At 48.0% G+C, this 25,107-nt stretch overlaps 1 protein-coding gene across 1 annotated transcript in view; it reads right to left on the bottom strand.

Annotated features, from left to right (window-relative positions):
* AJAP1 (adherens junctions associated protein 1) overlaps positions 1-25,107 on the bottom strand; it is a 137,142-nt gene that overhangs the window by 30,799 nt on the left and 81,236 nt on the right. Inside the window, exon 3 of the mRNA XM_056864895.1 lies at positions 574-661. Coding sequence (XP_056720873.1) covers positions 574-661 — 88 coding nt within the window. The remainder of the gene's footprint in view (positions 1-573; positions 662-25,107) is intronic.

Here is a 25,107-nt window from a genome sequence, read left to right as displayed (position 1 = left end):
AAGGAGAATCAAAGCAGCTTACAATCTCCTTCCCTTCCTCTCTCCACAACAGGCACTTTGTGAGGTAGGTGTGGCTGAGAAAGCTTGAAGAGAACTGTGACTAGCCCAAGGTCACCCAGCTGGCTTCATGTGGAGGAGCAGGGAAACCAAACTGATTCACCAGATTAGCGTCCACCGCTCATGTGGAGGAGTGGGGAATCCAACCCGGTTCTCCAGATTAGAGTCCGCCACTCTTAACCACTACACCACGGTGGCTCTCAAGAAGGGGGACCTCGGACTAACTGCCCCTATTCCAATTCCAAAACTGGTTTTAGAAATTCTCCTAATTCTACCAGAAATTCTGAGAAGACTGGAACTCAAAGCAAAAGAAAATGATAGATAAATTTAAAAAATGGAACAAGGAGAAATCCTCCCAACTCTAATACTAAATTAATTAATGACAACCTCTTCTGGGATTTGCTGCTCATAAAGTTTGTGGTCTCTTTTGCATCCAAAAAGAAACCCAACATCCTTGTTGACCAAGGCACAATCCCCACCACCGCCAGATATTGGCAACCACACCCTGATCCTTACCAATTTTTTAAGACGAGCGTCGTTATCAGAGCAGCTATGACCATGATGAGAGAGACTGTGATGGTGATAATCTGATGGACGGCCAGACCTGTAGAGGAAATAAAAATAAAGGATGGAGATGTATATTGGGAACAAAAACAAATCCTGGGTATGCTGTGAGAGAACCAGCCTTGCTCACTGCAAGCCATTAGACCCAAAGTGGAGTGAGATATCCCATCAGGAATCATCAGGAGTATATCACACCAGAGTTCCAGTATCTACTCTGGCTATTTGTTTCCAAGCTCAGTAAGAAATGCTGGTGATCCAAAGAGCCCTGATCCACTGGTGGTCCATGTGCCTCCCACCTTATGCTCCATTAAAATAATAGAATCATAGAGTTGGAAGAGACAACCAGGGACATCTAGTCCAACCCCTTGCACAATGCGGGAAATTCAGAACTACCTCCCACCCCACACCACCAGTGACCCCTACTCCATGCTCAGAAGATGGCCAAGGTGCCCTCCCTCTCATCACCTGCCTAAGGTCATAGAATCAGCATTGCTGACAGATGGCCATCTAACCTCTTCTTAAAAACCTCCAAGGAAGGAGAGCTTACCACCTCCCAAGGAAGCTGTTCCACTGAGGAACCGCTCTAATTGTTAGAAAATTCTTCCCAATGTCTAAACGGAAACTCTTTTGATTTAATTTCAGCCCATTGGTTCTGGTCCGACCTTCTGGGGCAACAGAAAACAACTCGGCACCTTCCTCCATATGACCGCCCTTCAAGTACATGAAGATGGTTATCGTATCCCCTGTCAGTCTTCTCCCCTTCAGGCTAAACATACCCAATTGGGAATGCTCTGTAAAATGCACCATCTACGCGCCAGACCAGAAATACAATGATGTGCAGAGGAGGCAGTCTCAGCGACTGCCTTGGAATCACTTTCCCTTGAAGCTGTATAAGACAAAAGCCTTTTTTTAAAGAATTCAAAACTGATTTATTAAGGGCCTCAGGATGGGGAAGAATTAGCATACAGTGTTCCAAGCTCGGAGTCATTCCTATGGGGTGGCTACAAGCCCATTGCAATGAACAATAAATGGTTGCCTCTGTGATCACAATGAATAGCTGCTGCTCCTCCATGAATCCGACCAATGCCTTTCAAAAGCCTCCTAAACTACTTTAACTCATTCTATCTTGTGGTACTGAATTGTACCAAGTAATTGTGTGTAGCCACCAAGATTAAGTTAATTCATGCCATCATATTTCCTGTTACTATGTATGGGTGTGAAAGCTGGACATTGAAGAAAGCTGATAGGAAGAAAATAGATTCCTTTGAAATGTGGTGTTGGAGGAGAGGGTTACGGATTCCGTGGACGGCCAAAAAAACAAACCAGTGGGTTCTAGATCAAATCAAGCCTGAACTGACCCTAGAAGCTAAAATGACTAAACTTAGGCTATTGTATTTTGGTCACGTCATGAGACAACAAGAGTCACTGGAAAAGACAGTCATTCTAGGAAAAGTTGAGGGCAGCAGGAAAAGAGGAAGACTCAACAAGAGATGGATGGACTCAATAAAGGAAGCCACAGCCCTCAGTAAGCTCAATAAGTTCGGCGTACTTGCCATCCCCAGTCCGGGATTTCTTGTCTTTGCCATCTCCAGTCCAGGATTTCTTGTTACCTTTGGGGAGTTGATGCCTTTTGAACTTTGTACTCAGGCACACCCCGAATTTCTGTATGAACTTATTGCGCTGACAATTGCTTGATTCCCTTTGAATATGGAATAGAAGAATGTTATAAGCACCCAAGGATTGAGTAGTTATCAACCTGTTGAGGTGTCTAAAGAAAAATTATAATAAAAGTATGTAAATCGGTAGATATAGTTGTATATGTATTAGAATTTGTAGAGCCCCATGCTTGCTGTTGTTTGCAGTTTCTACTATAGCAGCATAGGTTTTTTGTTTGTTAAATTACCTGGAGGTTGGCAACCCTACTTTGTATGTGTAATGGGTTTGGTGTTCCTCACTGTTTCAGTTTCACATTAGTCCCCCAGTGCTATCCTGCATTGTGATTAAGGCTGCCAACTCCAGGATGGGAAATTCCTGGAGTTTTGGTGGTGGAGCTTGAGTAGGGGGGGAGTGAAGGACCTCAACAAGGTATAACGCTTCAGAGTCCACTCTCCAACTCAGCCATTTTCTCCAAGGGAACTGCAGATCTCTAGTCTGCAGATCTGTTTTAATTCCGGCAGATCTCCAGGCCCCGCCTGGAGGCTGGCAACCTCAATCAAGATCCTAATAACAGGAAAAATGGAGGAAAACTCATCCCTTTCTCTCCATGTACCGGCTTTGCAAGGAAGGATCTTCCCTGCCCATAAAACAGGGCCTCTTTGCCTTCTCTGCCTGTTGGGAAGATCCCGTGGGTTATGGCTACAATCTCGTAGAATGTCACGCAAATGTCACCCATAACATTACCTAAAACTCATCTTGCTGACAGCAGAAGCAGCTGTGTCCCAATTGCAGGCAGCTATTAGACAAGAATCATCTCTCGGCTTGTGTTGGGAGGGGATAGTTTTCTGATGGGTCACCCCACGCAGAGCTTTACCCATATCCTGTGAGGTCAATGGGTATCTGAGGATAATCCAGAGATAGTTCCTAGGTTCAATGCATGCATGAACCTTGCTTATGAATTATCAGAAGTGCCAGGAATCTCTCAGGGCATTCTCAACTTCCAGACCCTCCAGCTTCTTTTCTTTTGATTTGTTTTCCCAAAGTAGAGCCCGAGAATATGTTAAACACTGTATTTGTAACCAGAAATTACCAAGACAATCCCACATTGTGCGATTATGGGAGGGTATGCATTGCACCTCTAAAATATTTAGGAGGAGGCACCATGGGGCACACGTTCTGAACACAGAATTTCCCAGATTTTAAAGTCCCATCTCTAATTAAATGGATCTGAAATTTCAGGGTTGGGAAGAATCTCTGCACGAGTTCTTGGAAGTTTCCATCAGTCCGAGCTGACAATATCAAGCTAGTTGGGTCAATGGTCTGACTCGGTAGCAGGCATCTAAGTGTTTCCAAAAGATGGAGCCCTCTCAGAGGCAGGTAAGACTGGGCTATGCCACAAGGCTACGAAGCTGCAGCTGAAGCTGCAGCTGTTGGCCGCTGGTGGCTGTTGTGACAGGTCTTGACTTCCGAGGATAGATGAGAAGTGTCCTCCGCGTGCCGCTCAGGCGAAGAAGTGTCATAATAGCAGCTATTGTGTCGCTTGCGTCTTCCTTTGTCTTGAAGCGGTGGGCCAGCATCGGCAGCCGTCATTCACATTGATTAACTCCATTCAGGCCGTCAGGGATCTAACTTGTTCTGCTGAACACAGAAAACCGTGGCGACGTAGGTCCCGATGAATGTTAGAGCTGGGCCGAATCTTCCAGCAGGTTCGCAAGAACATAATAACATAAGAAAGGCCGTGCTGGATCAGACCAAGGTCCATCATGTCCAGCAGTCTGTTCATACAGTGGCCAACCAGGTGCCGCTAGGAAGCCCACAAGCAAGACGACTGCAGCAGCACCATCCTGCCTGTGTTCCACCGAACCCAAAATAATAGGCATGCTCCTCTGATACTAGAGAGAATAGGTATGCAGCATGACTAGTACCCATTTTTACTAGTAGCCATGAATACCCCTCTCCTCCATGCACATGTCCACTCCCCTCTTAAAGCCTTCCAAGTTGGCTTGGAATTGTTAGTTCCAAACTAGCAATTTCAGTGGAGGGTTTTTCCTACTCTGGAAAAGGCTATTGTGCGAATATTTGTCTAGTTTCGAGACCATTTGGTATCATTGTTACCCTTGTCTGCTGGTGCTTCCGCGACATTTTCCTTCTGACTACTGCTTCTTCCATCTTCTTGGTTTAGCCACATGGGTAGTCCCATTCCATCAGGGCTAGGGTTGCCAATCTCCAGGTGGGGCCTGGATTTCTCCTGGAATTACGACTGACCTCCAGACTAAAGAGATCAGTTCCCCTGGAGAAAATGGCTGCTTTGGAGAGTGGACTTTGTGGTATTATACCATGCTGAGGTCTCTCATACCCTGCCCTCCCCAGACTCCACCTCACAAATTTCCAGGCATTTCCCAACCGGTGTTGGCTACCCTAATCAAGGCTCACTCCCTGATAACACTGTAACAACCCATAGCCAATCAGGGCTGGTCAAGTGAGGGCAACAGTGAAGGCAAGCGAGGGCAATAACACCGAGGGAAAATGTAAAGGAATAAGCAAATGTATTTGCAACAGGCCTGCATCACTGAAAAGAAAGCATTTTTTTCAGGAAAACGCCAAAAATGTCCCCTAAGCCATGAGCTGCAAATTCATTGCAGCTCCTGATAAAGCAAAGACAGAGAGAGAGAGAGAGAGAGAGAGAGAGAGAGAGAGAGAGAGAAGGATTCTGGGACTTGGGCCACATTCTTTGTAGTCCGGCTGTTCATTCTAGCTTTCCTCCTTCATTCTCGATGCCGGTTGTGATTACTCCCTGGCAACAGCAATGCTGTAAGGGAACCTCAGTGAACAACGGCAACTTGTTGGCATCCCCTGAATGGGGCAGGCCTAAATTCAATGCCCTCTGAGGCGGAAGCCCAAGTCTGCAGTCTACAATTCCACCATCCCAATTGTCTCCACGCGCTCAGCCTTGGCCCAGTCATTCATCACGGTTAATAAAAGCGTTGGCAAAAGCCCACCTGCATGTGTGCCCACCCCGCCAAGCCCAAGGATTGGTTGGCCGTGCTGAGAGTGGGCATGGCCCTTTGTGCAACTGCAGGAGATGCCAACTGAGGAGAGAAGTGGGAGTGTGTTGGGGGGTTAAGAAGAAGAAGAAGAGTTGGTTTTTATATGCCGACTTTCTCTACCACTTAAGGGAGACTCAAACCGGCTTACAATCGCCTTCCTTTCCCCTCCCCACAACAGACACCCTGTGAGGTGGGTGGGGCTGAGAGAGCACAAACAGAGTTGTAACTTGCCCAAGGTCACCCAGCTGGCTTTGTGTGTAGGAGTGGGGAAACTAACCCAGTTCACCAGGTTAGCCTCCACAGCTCATGTGGAGGAGTGGGGAATCAAACCCGGTTCTCCAGATCAGAGTCCACCTCTCTTAACCACTACACCAACATTGTGAAATCTTCCCCTGTGCTCATATATCCCACAAAGCCATTGGCATAGTTGCCAAATTCATCTTGGGAATTTTTTTTGAGATGGGGGGTTGGTGCTTGGAGAGGGAAGAGTTTGGAGGGAGAAGGGAACTTGGCGAAGATGTGAGGCCATAGAGTCTGGCCTCCAAAGATGCCGTTTCTTTTAGGAGAACTGGTGTCTGTACCGTGCAAATCAGTTGTAATTCCGGGAGAACGCCAGACCTCCACCTTGGCTGATAACCCTCACACTCAGAATAGACAGGACTAGAAACCTGCATTCAGTCTGTGCAGACTTTGCATTAACATAAATAGGCAAAGTTCTGTGCCAAAATCAGCCAAATGCTGCACCCAGAAACAGTTGGAGGCTGCAACCTGAACCTAATGCATCTAATATCAGTTATGAGCTGCAAACCTTTTTTAAAAAAAGGAAATCTAAAATTGACCACTGTGTATGTGTGTGTGTAAAGTGCTGTCAAGTTGCTCTGACTTTTGACAACCCCAGCAAGGGATTTTCAAGGTAAGAGAGGAACAGAGGTGGTTTGCCATTGCCTTCCTCTGCAAAGTCTGCCTTTGAGGCCTCCCTTCTAAGTACCGACCCTGCTTAGTTTCCAAGATCTGACGAGATCGGGTTATACCATGCTGTCTTTCCTCCCTACTGAATTCCCTACCCAGTAGCATTTTTTCTCCCCCTCAACCCATGTGTGGAATCAAGACCTATATACATCTTGTGGCACCTTTGTCCTTCCTTCCTTCCTTCCATTCATTCATTCCGTTTGTTCGCTCGTTCGTTCATTCATTCATTCATTCATTCATTCATTCATTATCTTTATTTACAGATGTCTTTTGGCCATCAATAAAAACAAATGAAAGTAACTTACAGTTTTTTTAAAAAAATCCAGTATAACAACAACCAAGTAAGACAATCAAAAGCAAAGCATTGGAATAAGAAATAAATACGTTTCTAGCCCTTATGACATGCTTCAAAGCACACAGCTGATTCATGCTACAATTTCAGAAGCCAGAGGAACTTCTGCAGAAGGACCGTAGTCGTTTCAGGGGGGAAGGGCAAAGATTTGGCACCCGGATTGTTTCTTTCCCACAGCTAGCAAAAGCAGCCTATGGAAGCAACCCTATGCAGGTGTACTGGGAAGTCAGTCCCCAGAAAGCATTCTCAGGATTGCAACCGACGTTATGCAAATAGAAAACTGCCGGATAAATGTTGCAAAATAAGAGCAGAAATTTGAGTGCCGTGTTTTTATTATTATTATTAGCGTAAAATAGAATCTCACAATGAAAAAGAATTCATACAATTCATACACAGAAGCGAAGAGGAAAAAATATGTGAGACCCCTGAAAATGCCAACCGGCTGAGACGCTTTTTCGGAAAAGCCACGGGTTCTTCTGCCGAGACATACTCTTAAGTATCAATCAAAGGCTCAAGGAGACGGACACTGACAATCTCATATAATGAAACCAAGGTCACCTTTGTCAGCTTGATTCACTAAGACGGCCGCTGCCAAGCTCCCCGGGTAATGATAGCCTGCAGCCCAGCCTTTATTTTCTAACTCTCCTTCGGGGTTGTTTTGTTAGCGCCGACAGACCCGAGGAATCAATCGGAGCTGCGAGGATGCTGCCAGGTAGAGACTCGACCCCTGCTGCGAAGAGGCATCAGGGGATAGAACAACAGGAGAAAATAAAAAGAGCCAGACTAGAGAATCCACCATGATCACAGGGGGGGGGGGGCGGTAGAGATGCTGCTGAGCTTGGAACTATGAGCTTGGGTAGCTTCAGGATACAAGTCTTCAGGATGGAAGGCTGAGTCAACCTCGAGCTGACTACCTAAAACCGGCTTCCGTCGGGATCGAACAAGTCGTGAGCAGAGCTTGGATTGCAGTACTGCAGCTTACCACTCTGCGCCACGGGGCTCTCCCCTTAGTGGTCTCTTTTCTAAACTGAAGTGTCCCAAACTCTTCAGCCTTTCCTCATAGGGAAGGTGCTCCAACCCCCTAATCATCTTGGTTGCCCTCTTCTGTACTTTTCCCAGCTCTGCGATGTCCTTTTTGAGATACAGTGACCAGAATACACAGTATTCCAAATGAGACCGCACCATAGATCTATACAGGAATCTATAATCCCTGTATAATATAACACCATGATATAATATTACAATATTATTATAATATTATAATAATATAATACCATGATGAACTCGGATTGGGGAATGACCTGGGCTCCACTGCCACAAAGCGTGGCGATGGTCACACATGAACACATGAAGCTGCCTTATACTGAATCAGGTCCTTGGTCTATCAATGTCAGTCTTGTCTACTCAGACCGGCAGCAGCTCTCCAGGGTCTCAGGCTGAGGTCTTTCCCATCACCTACTTGCCTGGTTCCTCTAACTGGAGATGCCGGGGATGGGACCTGGGACCTTCTGCATGCCAAGCAGAGGCTCTGCCACTGAGCCACGGCCCCTCCGCTGCTTTTGCGGCGCGCGCGCACAAGGCGTTGGTGCATTGCTTGCTTTCTCAAAGCAAATTCCCATCTAAGCCCAAAGCAGGGAGAACATCTCTCTCGCCAATTGACTAAAACAACAACAACATCCCAGCTGGTTATTTTTTTTTTCATCTGCTTCTAGGCCGCTTGCCAAAATTTGGGAATTGTTGCCAAACATTTTTTTTTTTTGAGCAACAGCATCCATTTCAGCAGCAGCTGGCCCCTGATTGGGCCCAGACTCCCCTCCCCCCATGCCAACATGCCTTACCTGGCCCTGCCTGAGCCCTCCCTGCCCTGAGATGGGGTGACGTCCATCAGCTTAGACAGCGTTCAAAGGGGGGAGGGGTTGGCAGACAGAGGGAGGAGAGATCCATAGGGGCCATTAGCCACAAGTCGGGTTGCCAACCTCCAGGTAGTAGCTGGAGCTCTCCTGCTATTACAACTGACCTCCAGCCAACAGAGATCAGTTCACCTGGAAAAAAAAGGGCCGCTTTGGCAATTGGGCTCTATGGCATTGAAGTCCCTCCCCTCACCACACCCCTCCCTCCTCAGGCTCCGCCCTAAAAATCTCCAGGTAACATGGAACCTTCACCTTTAGAGCAGCGATGCCACCACGTTCACCACTGCTTTTGTAGGGTTGCCAACTCTGAGTTGGGAAATTACTTGAGATTTGTAGGTGGAACCGGGGAGGGAGGGACCTCAGCAGGGAGTCCACCGTTCAGCCATTTTCTCCCAGGGAAATGATTTCTCTCATCTGGAGAACTATTGTAGTTCCAGAAGAAGAAGAGTTGGTTTTTATATGCCAACTCTCTCTACCTTTTAAGGAGAATCAAACCGGCTTACAATCTCCTTCCCTTCCTCTCCCCACAACAGACGCCTTGTGAGGTAGGCAGAGTTGAGAGAGTTCAGAGAGAACTGTGACTGGCCCAAGGTCACCCAGCTGGCTTCATGTGTAGGAGTGAGGAAACAAATCCAGTTCACCAGATTTGCCTCCGCCACTCATGTGGAGGAGTGGGGAATCGAACCTGGTTCTCCAGATTAGAGTCTGCTGCTCATGTAGAGGAGTGGGGAATCAAAACCGTTTCTCCAGATTAGAATCTGCCGCTCCTAACCACTACACCATGCTGGCTCTTGCTCCTAACCACTACACCATGCTGCAAGATCTCCAAGCATCACCTTGAGCTTGGCAACTAGGGTTCCCAAACTCCAGGTTGGGAAATTCCTGGAGATTTTGGAGTGGAGACTAGGAGGGTGAGGTTGGGCAAGGGGGGGGGGAACCTCAGTGGGGTATAATACCATACAGTCCACTCTGCAAATGTTCCATTTTCTTCTAGGGAGCTGATCTCTGTCACCTGGAGATCAGTTGTAATTCCAGGCTGGCAGTTTTACCTGCTTGCAAACTTCTTTGAAGTGCTGCGGTAGCCACTAGGGTTGCCAGGTCCCTTTTCACCACCAACAGAGTTTTTTGGGGTGGAGCCTGAGGAGGGCAGGGTTTGTGGAGGGGAGGGACTTCAATGCCAAAGCGGCCATTTTCTCCAGGGGAACTGATCTCTGTCGGCTGGAGATCAGTTGTAATAGCAGGAGATCTCCAGTTCGTACCTGGAGGTTGGCAACCCTAGTAGCCACTGCTGGAAACCAAACTGTGTTATGTTGCTGGTGCAGGACCGTCTGCTCTTCACGAAGGTCTTTCTTGAGCATCCTGGCAGTTCTGCCTTCTTCCCCCACCCCACCGTGCTTCTGAAAATACTGGCTTTTTTACAGCGCCACACTTTGGATTTTATTACCCTAATTGAACATCCTGCAGGCACAGCCAGCCAGATCAGAGACTGTCCATAAAACCCTCAATTTGTTTCCAAATCCAGAGGGTGGGGGGACACGGTACATTCTGTCTCCATCTTGAGTCTTTTAAAGTTTGGCTGCTTGTTCAAAGCAACCTGGAGCCAAAAGGGCACAGTATGCAGCACAGAAAATGGGGGGGGGGGGTCTGGAAGCCTTCCTTCACACCCTTCACTCAGCTGCTTTTCCCCAGTCCAAGATACAAACTTGGGTTTCCATTGGGTCTGGAGCCTGAGCCAGGAGGGCATGGGGATGGGGAGGACACCAATAAATGGTGGTTTAAAGGGACTTTCTCCTTCTTAAAATCTTTCCAACGCAGCCTCCCAACAAAGGAAGGTGTACAGTGCCATAGAGTCCACCCTCTAAAAGCATACCCTTTCTCCAGGAGGTCTGATCTCTGCAGTCTGGAGATCAACTGTAATTCCACTGTCATCACCTGTAATTCCAGGGGATCCCCAGGTCCCACCTGGAGCTTGGCATCCTGAGCTGGAAGATTTCAGGGCAGTTGAGGGCTAGGGGCAGCTGGCTGCAGGATGGGTGGTGGTGGTGGGTTCTCCAGTGTGGGTACTGGGGCAGCTGACAGTTCCCTCTGAACTCTCTCAGCCCCACCTACCTCACAGGGTGTCTGTTGTGGGGAGAGGAAGGGAAGGAGATTGTAAGCCGGTTTGATTCTCCTTAAAAGGTAGAGAAAGTCAGCATATAAAAACAAATTCTTCTTCCCTTAAGCGGAGGAGAAAGCTGGCATATCAAAACCAACTCTTGTTTTCTTCTTCTTCCTCTTCCTCTTCTTCTCCCTCCCCTGTTTACTCTTTCACCACCTCTCTAGCTCCGACTTAAAACCAAAGAAGCCTTTTATTCATATGGTTAAAGATATACTGGTGAGTAGGTGGGTGGAATCCATAATTGTCTTCTAATATGCCATCACCCATTCCAAGTGACCTTTGCAAGCTGCAGTGTGCAAAAATGTCAGAACATGCCTCCCAGAGCACCTCAGTGTTCGTGCCCTTGCACCGACACGCCTTTGCATGGTAGACAAGATGCGTCCCTGTTCGAGAGTCAACATCTAGTGACCTGCAAGAGGGGGCTGAAACCCAGAGGAAAGCAGCGACAGCAACTTCCGAGGATAAACGTTTTCATGGGATTCCAGCCTCCTGTTGTCCCCCCACCTCAAGCCAAACAGGAACAAATTAGCCAGTGATTTACCAGGGAGAAATACAAGAACAGTGGTCAAATTCCAGTGGGGGGGGGGAAGCTGTGTTAGTTTGCGGCGGTTAAATATCACAACAGATGCTGTAATGAATGTGCTAGTTTTTAAGGTACTGCAGGACTCTTTTGTCATTAAGAAATCTAGACTGCATTATCTTTAGAGGGATCAGGAGGAAGAAGAAGAAGAAGAAGAGTTGCTTTTTATATCCCGATTTTCTTTACCTTTTAAGGAGTCTCAGACAGGCACCTTGTAAGGTAGGTGATGCTGAGAGAGCTCCGAGTGAACTGTGACCAGCCCAAGGTCACCCGGCTGGCTTCATGTGGAGGAGTCGGGAAACCAACCCAGTTCTCCAGATTAGAGTCCACCACTCCTAACCACTACACCATGCTGGCATGCCAGTGTGGTGAGAGAGGGAGAGAGACTAACCCAAGGTCACCCAGTAAACATACCAGAGCTGGGACTCAAGCATAGGTCTCCTACCTCCTAGTCAGACACTCTAACCACTACGCACAAAAATTACAGAGGTCAACCATATTCTAAGCTTCTCAAGGTGGCTCCAACTCAGTTTGCAAGAAATTTGAAAACAGGAGAGCATTTAGAGTATGTGATAAGTCTAATCATGGACACGGCGTGGAGTTGTTTTCTGTTGCCCCAGAAGGTCGGACCAGAACCAATGGGTTGAAATTAGATCCAAACAGCTGCCGTCTAAACATTAGGAAGAACTTTCTAACAGTTAGAGTGGTTCCTCAGTGGAACAGGCTTCCTCGGGAGGTGGTGAGCTCTCCTTCCCTGGAGATTTTTAAGCAGAGGCTAGATGGCCATCTGTCAGCAATGCTGATTCTATTACCTTAGGCAGTTCATGAGAGGGAGGGCATCTTGGCCATCTTCTGGGCATGGAGGAGGGGTAACTGGGGGTGGGTGGGGAGGTAGTTGTGAATTTCCTGTATTGTGAAGGGGGTTGGACTAGATGACCCTGGTGATCCCTTCCAACTCTATGATTCTACGATCTTTGCAGAAGACAGAGAATGGAAAGGGAGCAGTTTACCAGGGCATTTAAGGTGAATAGCAGTGAACACCTTGCAAGCCAACTCAATTTGCAAGAACGGAAACTTTCTGTAAACAGTTTCACACATTTAAGAACTAGCTGTCATAGCATCTAACAGAGGTGGCTGCAACAACCCCTTTCAGTTTCCAAATAGGATGTTTCCTGCGTCGTCGTGCAAGGAAAACAGAACAGAACAGAAGGAGGCCCCTCCAAAATGACTGAAGGCTGTTTAAAGAATATAAAAGCCAATCAAAGTCGCGAGGCTTGGATCCGAAACCTGGCTTCTCTTCATGTCTTTCTTCATCCAGGGTCATCAGTGTACCTCTGTGGTGAAGCCCTTTCCTACGTAGGGTTGCCAACCTACAGGTAATAGCTGGTAATCTCCTGCTATTACAACTGATCTCCAACCGATAAGAGACCTGTTCACCTGGAGAAAATGGCCGCTTCGGCAACTGGATTCTATGGCATTGAAGTCCCTTCCCTGCCCAAACCCTGCCCTCCTCAGGCTCTGCCCCAAAAATCTCCTGCCAGTGGCAAAGAGGGACCTGGCAACCCTATTCCTAGGGTATTAAATTCTTTCTGGCTCATTTAAAGATGCTGTTGTAGAGTTGCCAGGTCCCTCTTCGCCACCAGTGGAAGGTTTTTGGGGCGGAGCCTGAGGAGGGCAGGGTTTGGGGAGGGACTTCAATGCCATAGAGTCCAATTGCCAAAGCGGTCATTTTCTCCAGGTGAACTGTTCCCTATCAGCTGGAGGTCGGTTGCCAGCCCAGGAACACAGGCAGGATGCTGCTGTCGTCATCTTGTTTGGGGGCTTCCTAGAGGCCCCTGGTTGGCCACTGTGTGAACAGACTGCTGGACTTGATGGGCCTTGGTCTGATCCAGCAGGGCCTTTCTTATGTTCTTATGTTGGGTTGCCAACTTCCAGGTGTGGCCTGGAGTTCACCTGGAATTACAGTTGATCTCCAGACCACAGAGATTGATTCCTTAGGAGAAAATAGCCGATTCAGAGGGTGGACTCTAGGGCACTATACCCCACTGAGGTACCTCCCCTCCCCATGCCCCGCTCTTTCCAAGCTCTACCTCCATATCTCCAGGAATTTTATAACTCAGAGTTGGCAATCCTAGGTTTGAACTAGTAGAGCACAATGGACACAATTATCTTTGAAGAATACTTGAAATATGGTGGGTTACAGGTTCGCTTATAGGCACTGACGATTATTTGTACACCTCTGAGAAACCATGTAACTCTAACTTTGCAGAACGTATTTCATGTACCCCTGACATCCCTATGTCAGTTCCATCCTCCCCTTTTACCAGGCTGCACTCCAAAAACTACTTTTCCAGGTCACAGATCCTGAACGCCACACATTTTGAACACATGAAGCTGCCCTATACTGAATCAGACCCCTGGTCCATCAAAGTCAGTATTGTCTACTCAGACTGGCAGTGGCTCTCCAAAGTCTCAGACAGAGGTCTTTCACATCACCTACTTGCCTAGTCCCTTTAACTGGAGATGCTGGGGGTTGAACTTGGGACCTTCTGCATGCCAAGCTGATGTTCTGCCACTGAGCCATGCCCCCTTTCCATGGCTCTCCAGGGTCTCAGGCAGAGGTCTTTCCCATCACCTGCTTGCCTAGTCCCTTTAACTGGAGATGCCGGGGATTGAACCTGGGACCTTCTGAATGCCAAGCAGATGCTCTACCACTGAGCCATGGCCCCTCTCCATGGCTCTCCAGGGTCTCAGGCAGAGGTCTTTCACATCACCTACTTGCCTAGTCTCTTTAACTGGAGATGCCAGGGATTGAATCTGGGACCTTCTGCATGCCAAGCTGATGCCCTACCACTGAGCCACAGCCTTTTGTAAGACAAGAGACAGAATCAAAAAGCAGACACATTTCCTGCAGTTCCAAAAGTCTACCGAGAAGCAGGCACATCAGGAGGACTAAAGCATGGGTGCATTTTCAGAGAAGGAAAGCGGTTTGCGGTTTCTGTGGATTTGGCAACAGGGCTTTCCCACAGCTGGCATGATGCTTGCTGGCATTTCCTCCACTCACCCAGGGTCCAGCACAGCAGACGTCCAGACAGGGCACCAAAAACAAAACAAAAAACATTGCTCTCATCTGAGGACTCAGTGAGATAGAGTCGAAGCTAAATCCAGACTGAACAGGCTTTCTCCCTTCTCTAAATAACTTGAATAACTGGGTGGGCATCAACATGGAAATGTTATGCTGGAATGTGCTTTTAGCATTCCAGGCAACATAGAGTGCAACCACAAGGCACTGCTCCCAAAAAAAAAAAAAAAAAGGTTTGGCAGAGCACCGATCGGATGCATTCCAGAGTGGATTGTGGAATCTGAAATGGCTCCTTCAATCCGAAGCATGCCCAGAGCCTCACAGGACTTTTTAACCCTGGTAGCAACCGTCCCAGCCTTTCGGTCCCCTTTTTCCATACAGCCCCCAACACTGTTGTTTTTTTCATCCTCTCAACTACCCCCCTCAGCAACAGGGATGGGTTAAAAAGAGGTCCATATGCTTCCCAGACTGATCATAGCGAAGGGCCGTGGGGAGGGGCTGATCATGGGGAGGGGCCGAGGCTCAGTGGTAGAGCATCTGCTTGGCTTGCAGAAGGTCCCAGGTTCAATCCCTGGCATCTCCAGTTAAAGGGACTAGGCAAGTAGGTGATGGGAAAGACCTCTTCCTGAGACCCTGGAGAGCTATGGAGAGGGGCAGTGGCTCAGTTGTAGAACATCTGCTTGGCTTGCAGAAAGTCCCAGGTTCAATCCCTGGCATCTCCAGTTAAAGGGACTAGGAAAGTAGATGATGTGAAAGACCTCTACCTGAGTCCCTGGAGAGCCTCTGCCGGTCTGAGTTGAGAATACTGATTTTGATGGACCGAGGGTTTGATCCAGTATTAGGCAGCTTCATGTGTTCATGTGAAGAGACAATGCCTCTAGACAGAGGTAGGCTCTGCCAAATTTCAGTCTTGGAGGGCTAGGTGGCGGAGAGCCCTGAATGCAATCTAGGGGTGCTCTCTTCCCGGTGGGTCCATTAGTTATCCCAGAATTACATATCTCCAGACTATAGAAATCAGTTCCCCTGGAGAAAATGGCAGGTTTGGAGGGTAGATTCTGTTGCGTCACATCCCTCCTGAGCTCACCTCAAATCCCACCTCAAATCCCACCCACCCCAGGCTTCATCCCCAAACCTCCAGGAATTGTCCAATAAATAGTGCTTACTTAGAAATTGAAACCAATGGCATTTTCTCATCATTAGCTAAACCACAGTTTCCAATCCTGGCTCAACGGACCCTAGCTAACCACAGGTAGTGGAGGGCCTTAAATTCAGATATTGACATTAACCATAGTTTAATTAAACCATGTTTTTGTGTGATGTCTGAACCGACCCAATGAGTACATCCCCCGAGTCAAAGACCATCAGCGCCATCCTAAGCAGAGTTATACTCTTCAAAGCTCATTGACTTCAGTAGAAGGGTATAATTCTGTTTAGGATGGCTATGCAAATGTCCCTATGTGTACCAAAGTTACCCACCAAGAAAAGAACTAGGTTGGGATCTTTGATGCCTATTTTACTAGCTTTCTGCATGCAGAGAGATCCCCCCCCATGGAGTAACACTGAAACATCGAAAAATGTGCCCTCTCACCTATAATTATGGTTGCCAACTGCCAGATAACGGAAGGAGATCGCCTGCTAATTCAACTGATCTCCAGCTGATAGAGATCAGATCACCTGGAGAAAAATGGCCGCTTTGGCAATTGAACTCTATGGCATTGAAGTCCCTCCCCTCCCCAAATTCTGCCCTCTTCAGGCTACGCCCCCAAAATCTCCCGCCGGTTGCGAAGAGGGACCTGGCAACCCTACCTACAATTTCTGGTACAATCCAGGAATTATCCTGCCATGTTGTTTTAGGGCTTCTAGAACAACCCTTAGACACAAAAAATAAAGATGCTACAACTGCCCAGTGGACTCTAATCTGGAGAACTGGATTTGATTCCCCGCTTGCTAATCTGGTGAACTGGTTTTGTTTCCCCACTCCTACACATGAAGCCAGCTGGGTGACCTTGGGCTAGTCACAGCTCTCTTAGAGCTCTCTCAGCCCCACCTACCTAGGGTTGCCAACCTTCAGGTACTAGCTGGAGATCTCCTGCTATTACAATGGATCTCCAGCCGATAGAAATCCATTCACCAGGAGGAAATGGCCGCTTTGGCAATTGGACTCTATGGAAATGAAGTCTTTCCCCTTCCCAAACCCTGCCTTCCTCAGGCACCACCCCAAAAACCTCCCAGGGACCTGGCAACCCTACACCTGTCTCACAGGGTGTCTGTTGCGGGGAGGGGAAGGAAGGTGATTGTAAGCCGGTTTGATTCTTCCCTAAGTGGTAGAGAAAGTTGGCATACAAAAACCAACTCTTCTTCTTCTAAACAGAGATGTGCAAATCTTTACTGCTGCAGATATTTCTGCTTTACCAAAAACCCGCATTGTATGTTGCCCCAAATGTGGACATACAAAGTTGTGAATGAAGGATTTTTTCAAATGGCTGTTTTGCATGTTATTTAGGATGCAGATGTAATTGTACATTGTCCCCCTTTTCAATGTAAAGAGATTTTGGGTTCATTACGCACAATTCCTCATTCAAAGTCCAACTATTACAGATCAGTCATCATCTGGAGTAATAGCCTTAATTGCGCAAAAACTGCTCCGGTGCCCAGAAATGTACTGTTTTGTTCAGGACGTTTACCCACAATTCAGAATATACAACTGTCACTCCTGGAAATGAAAATTATGGATATTTGCAGCATTCGAAGAAGAATGAAAATTATGGATATTTGCAGCAGCAGCAGCAGCAGCAGCAGCAGCAGCAGCAGCAGCAGCAGCAGAAGAAGAAGAAGAAGAAGAAGAAGAAGAAGAAGAAGAAGAAGAAGAAGAAGAAGAGATTTGGGAAGAAGAGTCCTCATTGGGGTATAATGCCAAAGAGTCTACTCTCCAAAGCAGCCATTTTCTCCAGGGGAAGTTATCTCTGAAGATCAGTTGTAATTCTAGAAGATCCCCAGGCCCCACCTGGAGATTGGCAACCCTAATACGTCTGCAGCTATTCTTAACATGCCAGTTCTTAGGAAATAAATGAGGTGTCCAATTGGGAGCTTTGTCTAGAGACATGGCCAACCTAAGATGCTGGTTTGAAGATACTGTCACTGTCTCTGAACTCTCAAAGTGATGGGCGGTGTCTCCGGATAAACCTTTATCAAGCAAAGAACTTTCCAGACACCTTTTGCCTTTATTCAGCACCCGGCTGGTACAGCTCAGTCGCCGCGCTGTGTCAAATCCACTGCTGTAATTTACTCCCAGGAGTGAAACGGCCAAAGAGCCTCATCTGTAAACAGCGAAAGACGTCCAGGCCGACTCTGGTCCCAGCCATCTCGCACCAACTGTGGTTTTAATACAGGCAGCAGCAGGGAGAAGGCAGTTATCTCTGCGGTTCATTAGAGTCTCCATAGACTGAGAAAAGTTTGGTGAAATTGCTCTGTTGCTTTGCAAGCAGGGAGCAAAACGGACACCCGCTTGGCAGCCAGGAGCTATTTTGTCCCCGTTGCGGCTCCGCAGAGATCCTGTACGGCAACTCCAGAGGGACGAGGCTATTATGCATCAGGAGCGGCTTTTCTCCCCCCCCCCCACCAACTGCTGTTCATTAAAAGAAACTCATTAAAACAGCAACCATCCCAGAAGGCTGAAGGCATCTGGTCTGGGTTATGGAGCAAGTCAACTTCCTGCGGACTCGTTAATGGACCAAGAGCTTGCGATCCGGTAGGTCTCCGAGCTCGGAGGGAGCCGCTTCCCTTGGCTGCACTGCTGTGCCACAGAAGAACGCGTACCAATTCCACAAATATGCGAACAGGGCAACAATCACTGCAAAAGAACATAAGAAAAGCCATGCTGGAACAGACCAAGGCCCATCAACTCCAGCAGTCTGTTCACACAGTGGCCAACCAGGTGCCTCTAGGAAGCCCACAAACAAGATGACTGCCGCAGCATTGTCCTGCCTGTGTTCCACAACACCTAATACAATAGGCATGCTCCTCTGTTCCTGGAGAGCATAGGAATGTATCATGACTAGTATCCATTTTGACCAGTAGCCACGGATACCCCTCTTCTCCATGAACATGTCCACTCCCCTCTTCAAGCCTTCCAAGTTGGCAGCCATTAAGAGCCATGCTGGATCAGACCCAGGCCCATCAAGTCCAACAGTCTGTTCACACAGTGGCCAACCAGGTGCCTCTAGGAAGCCCACAAACAAGACAACTGCAGCAGCACCATCCTGCCTGTGTTCCACAGCCCCAATATAATAGGCATGCTCATCTGATCCTGGAGAGAATAGGTATGCATCATGACTTGTCTCCTTTTTTCATTTCCCCTACATATGGTTGCCCGCTCCGGCTCGGGAAAGTGCTGGAGATTTGGGGTTGGCGTAGGGTTGCCAGCTCCGGGTTGTAAAATACCTGGAGACTTTGGGGGCAGAGCCTGAGGAGGGCGGGGTTTGCCCACCTTCCAAGGCAGCCATTTTCTCCAGGTGAACTGATCTCTGTCGTCTGGAGATCAGTTGTAATCCTCGGAGGTCTCTAGCCAACACTTGGAGGTTGGCAACCGTAAGGTGGTGCTTGGGGAGGGAAGAGTTTGGGGAGCTTAGCAGGCATATTTATTTATTCAAAATATTTATTCCACTTCTCCTGGAGAAAATGGTGACTTTGGAAGGTGAACTGCATGGCATTATACCCTTCCAAGGTCCCTCCCTACCCTAAACCCCACTCTCCCAGGCTCCCCCCTCAAACCTCCACGTATTTCCAAACCTGGAGTTGGCAACCCTAGACCAACTTGGGAATCCCAAGCTCACCTGGAGTTTTTTCTATACCACCTAGTTCCCCCCCTGGTGCTGGGGTTGCCAACCTCCAGGTATGAGCTGGAGATCTCATATAATCAAAGAATCATAGAGTTGGAAGGGACCACCAGGGTCATCTAGTCCAACCCCCTGCTCAATGCAAGAATTTCACAACTACCTCCCCCACACACACCCAGCGACCCCTACTCCATGCCCAGAAGATGGCCAAGATGCCCTCCCTCTCATAAGCTGCCTCTCATGAACTGCCTAAGGGCATAGAATCAGTGTTGCTAACAGATGGCCATCTAGTCTCTGCTTAAAAACCTCCAGGGAAGGAGCACTTACATTTCCTCCCCCCCCCCACACACACACAGTTGCCAACCTCCAGGTTAGGGTTGCCAACCTCCAGGTACTAGCTGGAGATCTCCTGCTATTACAACTCATCTCCGGCTGATAGAGATCAGTTCCCCTGGAGAAAATGGAAGCTTTGCCAATTGGGCTCTATGGCATTGAAGTCCCTCCCTCCCCAAACCCTGCCCTCCTCAGGCTCCGCCCCCAAAACCTCCTGCCAGTGGCAAAGAGAGACCTGGAAACCCTACCTGGATCCCCACCTCCAGAGGTCCTGGCTACTTGGCCCCTTTCGTAACTGTCAGAAGAACATTTTTTTTTACCATAGAGGATTTCCTCAAGTAATTACAGTACGAGTGGCAAGAGACCCGTGAAGCTACTTGGCTTCATTTTATGTCTGGATGAGTTACGGGCTCCTGTCCTGCTTCATTTTTGCCGTATCAAATTGACAAGGCAGTAAAAGTAATGGAGACTTCAGGAGCAACTTTTACAAGGTACTTCCTTCTCCTCTTAAAAAGTACCATCAAACCCTCCATTTAGTAACTCGCTAAAGGCTTTTTTTTTTGGGGTAGATGGCAAATCCATTAAACTCACCAATGGGTTTTTCTTCCACCCAGGAATGAAAAAGCACTTTTAGAAGTCCCCTGACACTGGGAAAATCACAGGAAAAATCAGGATGCAGCAAAACAGAAGTGAACAATAAGATGACACAAACAAGAATGGTTCAATTTGGGTTAAAGAGACATTTAAACCGAATTGCATGCTGATATTACTTCTTAAAACCGGAACTGGTGTCATGATATGCTCTAGGATTTACAAAAAAAACCTCTATGGTAAAACCATAGAGCTTTTGCAAATCCTAGAGGGTCCGTGACATCATTTCCAGTGTTTACCAGAAGTGATGTCAGCACACCAGTGTGATGCCAGTGCATGCTCCAGCCCCCCTCCATTTCCTCCCACCAGCACTTCAGGTGCCAGCAGGCAAAAGAAAAGGTTGCCAGGAGATAGGGTTGCCAACCTCCAGCTATCAGCTGGAGATCTCCTGCTATTACAACTGATCTCCAGCCGACAGAGTTAGTTCACTTGGCGAAAATGGCTGCTTGGGCAATTGGACTCTATGGCATTGAAGTCCCTCCCCTCCCCAAACCCCGCCCTCCTCACGCTCCACCCCCAAAATCTCCAGGTATTTTCCAACCCTGAGCTGGCAGCCCTCCCAATTGGAAACCTTAGTTCTTCTGCAAATAAAGATCGGCTTCATAACATTTGAGTGGGTTAGTTAAACTAGGTCCTCCAAAGGAGACCATGTTTGAAAGGTTGACGTATCTGACTCCCGTATGCTTCCAGAATATTAATTCAATGTGTCTTCCTAGCCTTGCGCCAGAAGGGGACTTCCTTGTCAGGAAAGCTCTGTTCTGCTTCTTTAAACCGCATTATATTCACGGACTCACAACCTGTCAGTTTGACTCTCAGTGAGCAAAGCCCCGACCACTGAGTCGGAAATGGCAGGGCAGCCCTCCATATGCCGCCATTTTGCCCTGAGACATCTGCAGGCCAAATCAGCAAGCATCATTGCATAAGCAATCAGATATTTACCAGAATGGCCTTCAGACTGGATTAAGCTATCTTTACTCAGGAAAAAGGATTCCAGTTTTGCTCTCAGTTCCTAGCAGAAATTATTGATCTTGGACTTGCAAAAGGGAACAGGAGGTATGCACATTTCTTGGTGGCATTTATTTATTTTGGGTATTTATACCCCGTTTTTCTCCTCAATGGGAACCCAAAAGGGCTTACAACATCTTCCTCCCCTCCATTTTATTTTCACAACAGCAACCCTGGAAGGTGAAGGCCATCGTAGGGTTGCCAACCTCCAGGTGGTAGCTGGAGATCTCCCACTTTACGACTAATCTCCAGCCGTTAAGAGATCAGTTCACCTGGAGACAATGGCCCTTTGGCAATTAGACTCTATGGCACTGAAGTCTCCTCCCCTCCCCAAACCCCGCCCTCCTCAGGCTCCACCCCCAAAATCTCCAGGTATTTCCCAACCCGGAGCTGACAACCTTGACGTTCACCCATGGCATAGTGGAGATTCAAGCCTGGGCATCCTAGATGCTTGTCTGGCTCTCTAACCCAGGGGTCCCAACTTGGGGCCTGTGAACACCATGGTACCCACCAACTACTTTCTTGGCTCCCACCAAGTGTTTTTAGAAGTGGGTAGGTACACTTGGGGCTCTTACCCAACAGGGCTTCTGATTGGCCCCTGGAGAACTGATTGGCAGTGCAGATTAAAAATAATATTATTTCAGAGGCAGTTACCACCAGTGTTAAGGAGCCCTGTGGCGCAGAGTGTTAAGCTGCAGTACTGCAGTCAAAAGCTCTGCTCACGGCCTGAGTTTGATCCTGACGGGAGTCGTTTTCAGGTAGCCGGCTCAAGGTCGACTCAGCCTTCCATCCTTCCGAGGTCGGTAAAATGAGTACCCAGCTTGCTGGGGGTCAAGGGAAGACGACTGGGGAAGGCACTGGCAAACCACCCCATAAACAAAGTCTGCCTAGTAAACGTCAGGATGTGATGTCACCCCATGGGTCAGGAATGACCCGGTGCTTGCACAGGGGACCTTTGCCTTTACCTTTTACCACCAGTGTTGGTTTTATTCTCTCTCACTACTCTTTCCCAGTGTATTTTTTTAAAATTACCCTTCTTCTCCTTAACACGAGGGCTTCCTCTGAGTGTATGGTTCCGCCTAGGGTTGCCAACTCCGGGTTGTGAAATAGCCGAAGAATTTGAGGGCGGCGCCTGAGGAGGGTGGGGTTTGAAGAGGGGAGGGACTTCAATGCCATAGGGTCCAATTGCCAAAGCAGCCATTTTCTCCAGGGGAACTGATCTCTGTCACCTGGAGATCTGTTGTAATAGCAGGAGATCTCCAGCCACCACCTGGATGTCGGCATCCCTAGTCCCTTCGGACATACTCTTTCTTGCCATTATCTGCAGCAACCATTTCGTAGTTGTGCCCACCGCCATGTGTCAGAATTCCAAAGGTGTCCACATGCTCAAAAAAGGTTGAAGGTCCCTTTTCCAAGCACCACAGCACCCTGTCATCAAGGTACTTAGACAAACACACAAGCCAGCCCGACTTGAATTCGACCCACTGGACTCTGGACAGCAGTCTGGGTATCTCTGCAGCAACTTATACACTTAAGAGAGAAAACCCAATTAACAGAGGAGGATCGGTGTGTTGAGCTTCAGGACCAAAGAATCTCCCGGCTTCCAGTCCATAAGATTGGGGAAGGGCCGTAGCTCAGTGGTAGAGCATCTGCTTGGCATGAAGACAGTCCCAGGTTCAATCCCTGGCATCTCCAGTTAAAGGGACTAGGCAAGTAGGTGATGTGAAAGACCTCAGCATGAGACCCTGGAGAGCCGCTGCCGGTCTGAGTAGACAATACTGACTTTGATGGACCAAGAGTCTGATTCAGTATAAGGTAGCTTAATGTGTTCATGTGTCCCCAGCATCTCCAGTTAAAGGGACTAGGCATGTAGGTGATGTGAAAGACCTCTGCCTGAGACCCTGGAGAGCCGCTACCAGTCTGAGTAGACAGTACTGACTTTGATGGACCATGGGTCTGATTCAGTATAAGGCAGCTTCATGTGTTCATGTGGCTATGTGATTGTGGCTATGTGAGTCACTCACTATGATTTTGTTGATGGACTTCATCGTTATGGTGTTCATCATCCTCAATCCTGCACTGTGACATTGTTTACAAACAGTACTGGATGCCCTGAGCCGACTGTATTAAATGGCTAGAGAGGGCAAATGGGGTTGAGAACAGTGAGAGAGAAGAAAAAAGGCACTGAGAAGAAAAACCAGGTGCAAAAAGGTGCCAGACGGTATGGAATCAATGAAAATATGTTCTCGCTAAGCATCAAAACCCAGAAAAAACAAGTTTTTCAACACTCACGAAAAAACAGGTAAGCTATTCTAGCAGAGCCCTGCAATTTACCTCCTTTTGTACACAACACACAAATGCACAGAGAAACCACAGCTTCGTCACATACATAGGTGGCTTTAAGACACAACCGACTTGGTCTTTGAAGGCCAGTGAGAAACAGGGGTGGATTGCCACTGACTTCCTCTGCAGAGCCTTTCCTGGTGGTCTCCCATTCAAGTAACCACCCTCCTTAGCTGCCAAAGTTATGATGAGCTCAGACTATACCATGCTGCCTTCCTTTCCTCCTTCCTCCTTAACCAGTTCCAGAAGAAGAAGAAGAGGAGGAGGAGGAGGAGGAAGAGGAGTTGGTTTTTATAGGCCAACTTTCTCTCCCACTTAAGGGAGACTCAAACCGTCTTACAATAACCTTCCCTTCCCCTCCCCACAGCAGACACCCTGTGAAGTAGGTGGGGCTGAGAGAGCGCTAACAGAGCTGTGACTAGCCCAAGGTCACCCAGCTGGCTTCATGTGTAGGAGTGGGGAACCAACCTGGTTCACCAGATTAGTGTCCGCCGCTCATGTGGAGGAGTGGGGAATCAAACCCAGCTCTCCAGATTAGAGTCCATGGCTCCAAACCACCGCTCTTAACCACTACACCATGCAGGTTCTCTTAAGAAGAAATATGGGATCTTGCTGTTGACAAGAGATGGACCACATGACCCTCAACCCCCTTGGAAATCTGGAGTTCTCCAACAAGTATAAAGCCCGAACTGAACTTGATTTCAGCAGCCATGAGCAGTATTTACAAGTACCTACCCTGATAATTTCATGCACTGTTTTTCCCACTAGCTTTTGGAGAAACAGATTGGATGCTTCTGTAATGAAGACCCCAATATGGTCTTTGTTAAAAAGGATGTAACACAAAGACACAGAAAGGAACCTTGTCGGTATCTTTTCCACAGGATCATGCAGATGGCACGCTTCATCAGAGAAACAGCCACATGGTCCTCATCACAACAAATTGGGATGATGTTCCTGTTCTGAAGGAACAGTGTGTGCTATCGTTTCAAAGCTGCTCTGGCACAAGACATGTGTCATTTTGAGATTTGCTACCAAGCGTTTGGTTAATGTAAACTTTGAAGCCAAAACAATTGAGGATTACTCTTCGGGGAAACCCTTGAAGCTTTTGGAGATAAGCCAGAACATTTTTGGTAAGCCTGTGTGGAACACCTACAGGAAGCGACTGTGGCTTGGTGGTAGAACATCTGCTTGGCATGCAGAAGGTTCCAAGTTCAATCCCAAGCATCTCAGCTAGAAGAAGAAGAGGAAGAGTTGGTTTTTATATGCCGACTTTCTCTACCACTTAAGGGAGACTCAAACCGGCTTACCATCACCTTCCCCTCCCCACAACAGACACCCTGTGAGGTAGGTGGGGCTGAGAGTGTGTGTCTAGCCCAAGGTCACCCAGCTGGCTTAGTGTGGAGGAGTGGGGAAACAAATCCAGTTCACCCAATTAGCCTCCACCGCTCATGTGGAGGAATGGGGAATCAAACCCAGTTCTCTAGATCAGAGTCCACCGCTCCAAACCACTGCTCTTAACCACTACCCCATGCTTGCTCTGGAACAGGAAGTAGCTGATGTGGAAG

This window comes from Euleptes europaea, chromosome 19, assembly GCF_029931775.1.
Source record: "Euleptes europaea isolate rEulEur1 chromosome 19, rEulEur1.hap1, whole genome shotgun sequence".
Taxonomy (NCBI): domain Eukaryota; kingdom Metazoa; phylum Chordata; class Lepidosauria; order Squamata; family Sphaerodactylidae; genus Euleptes; species Euleptes europaea.
Note: the sequence above shows the minus strand (reverse complement) of the source record. Positions and strands in the feature narration are given on the sequence as shown.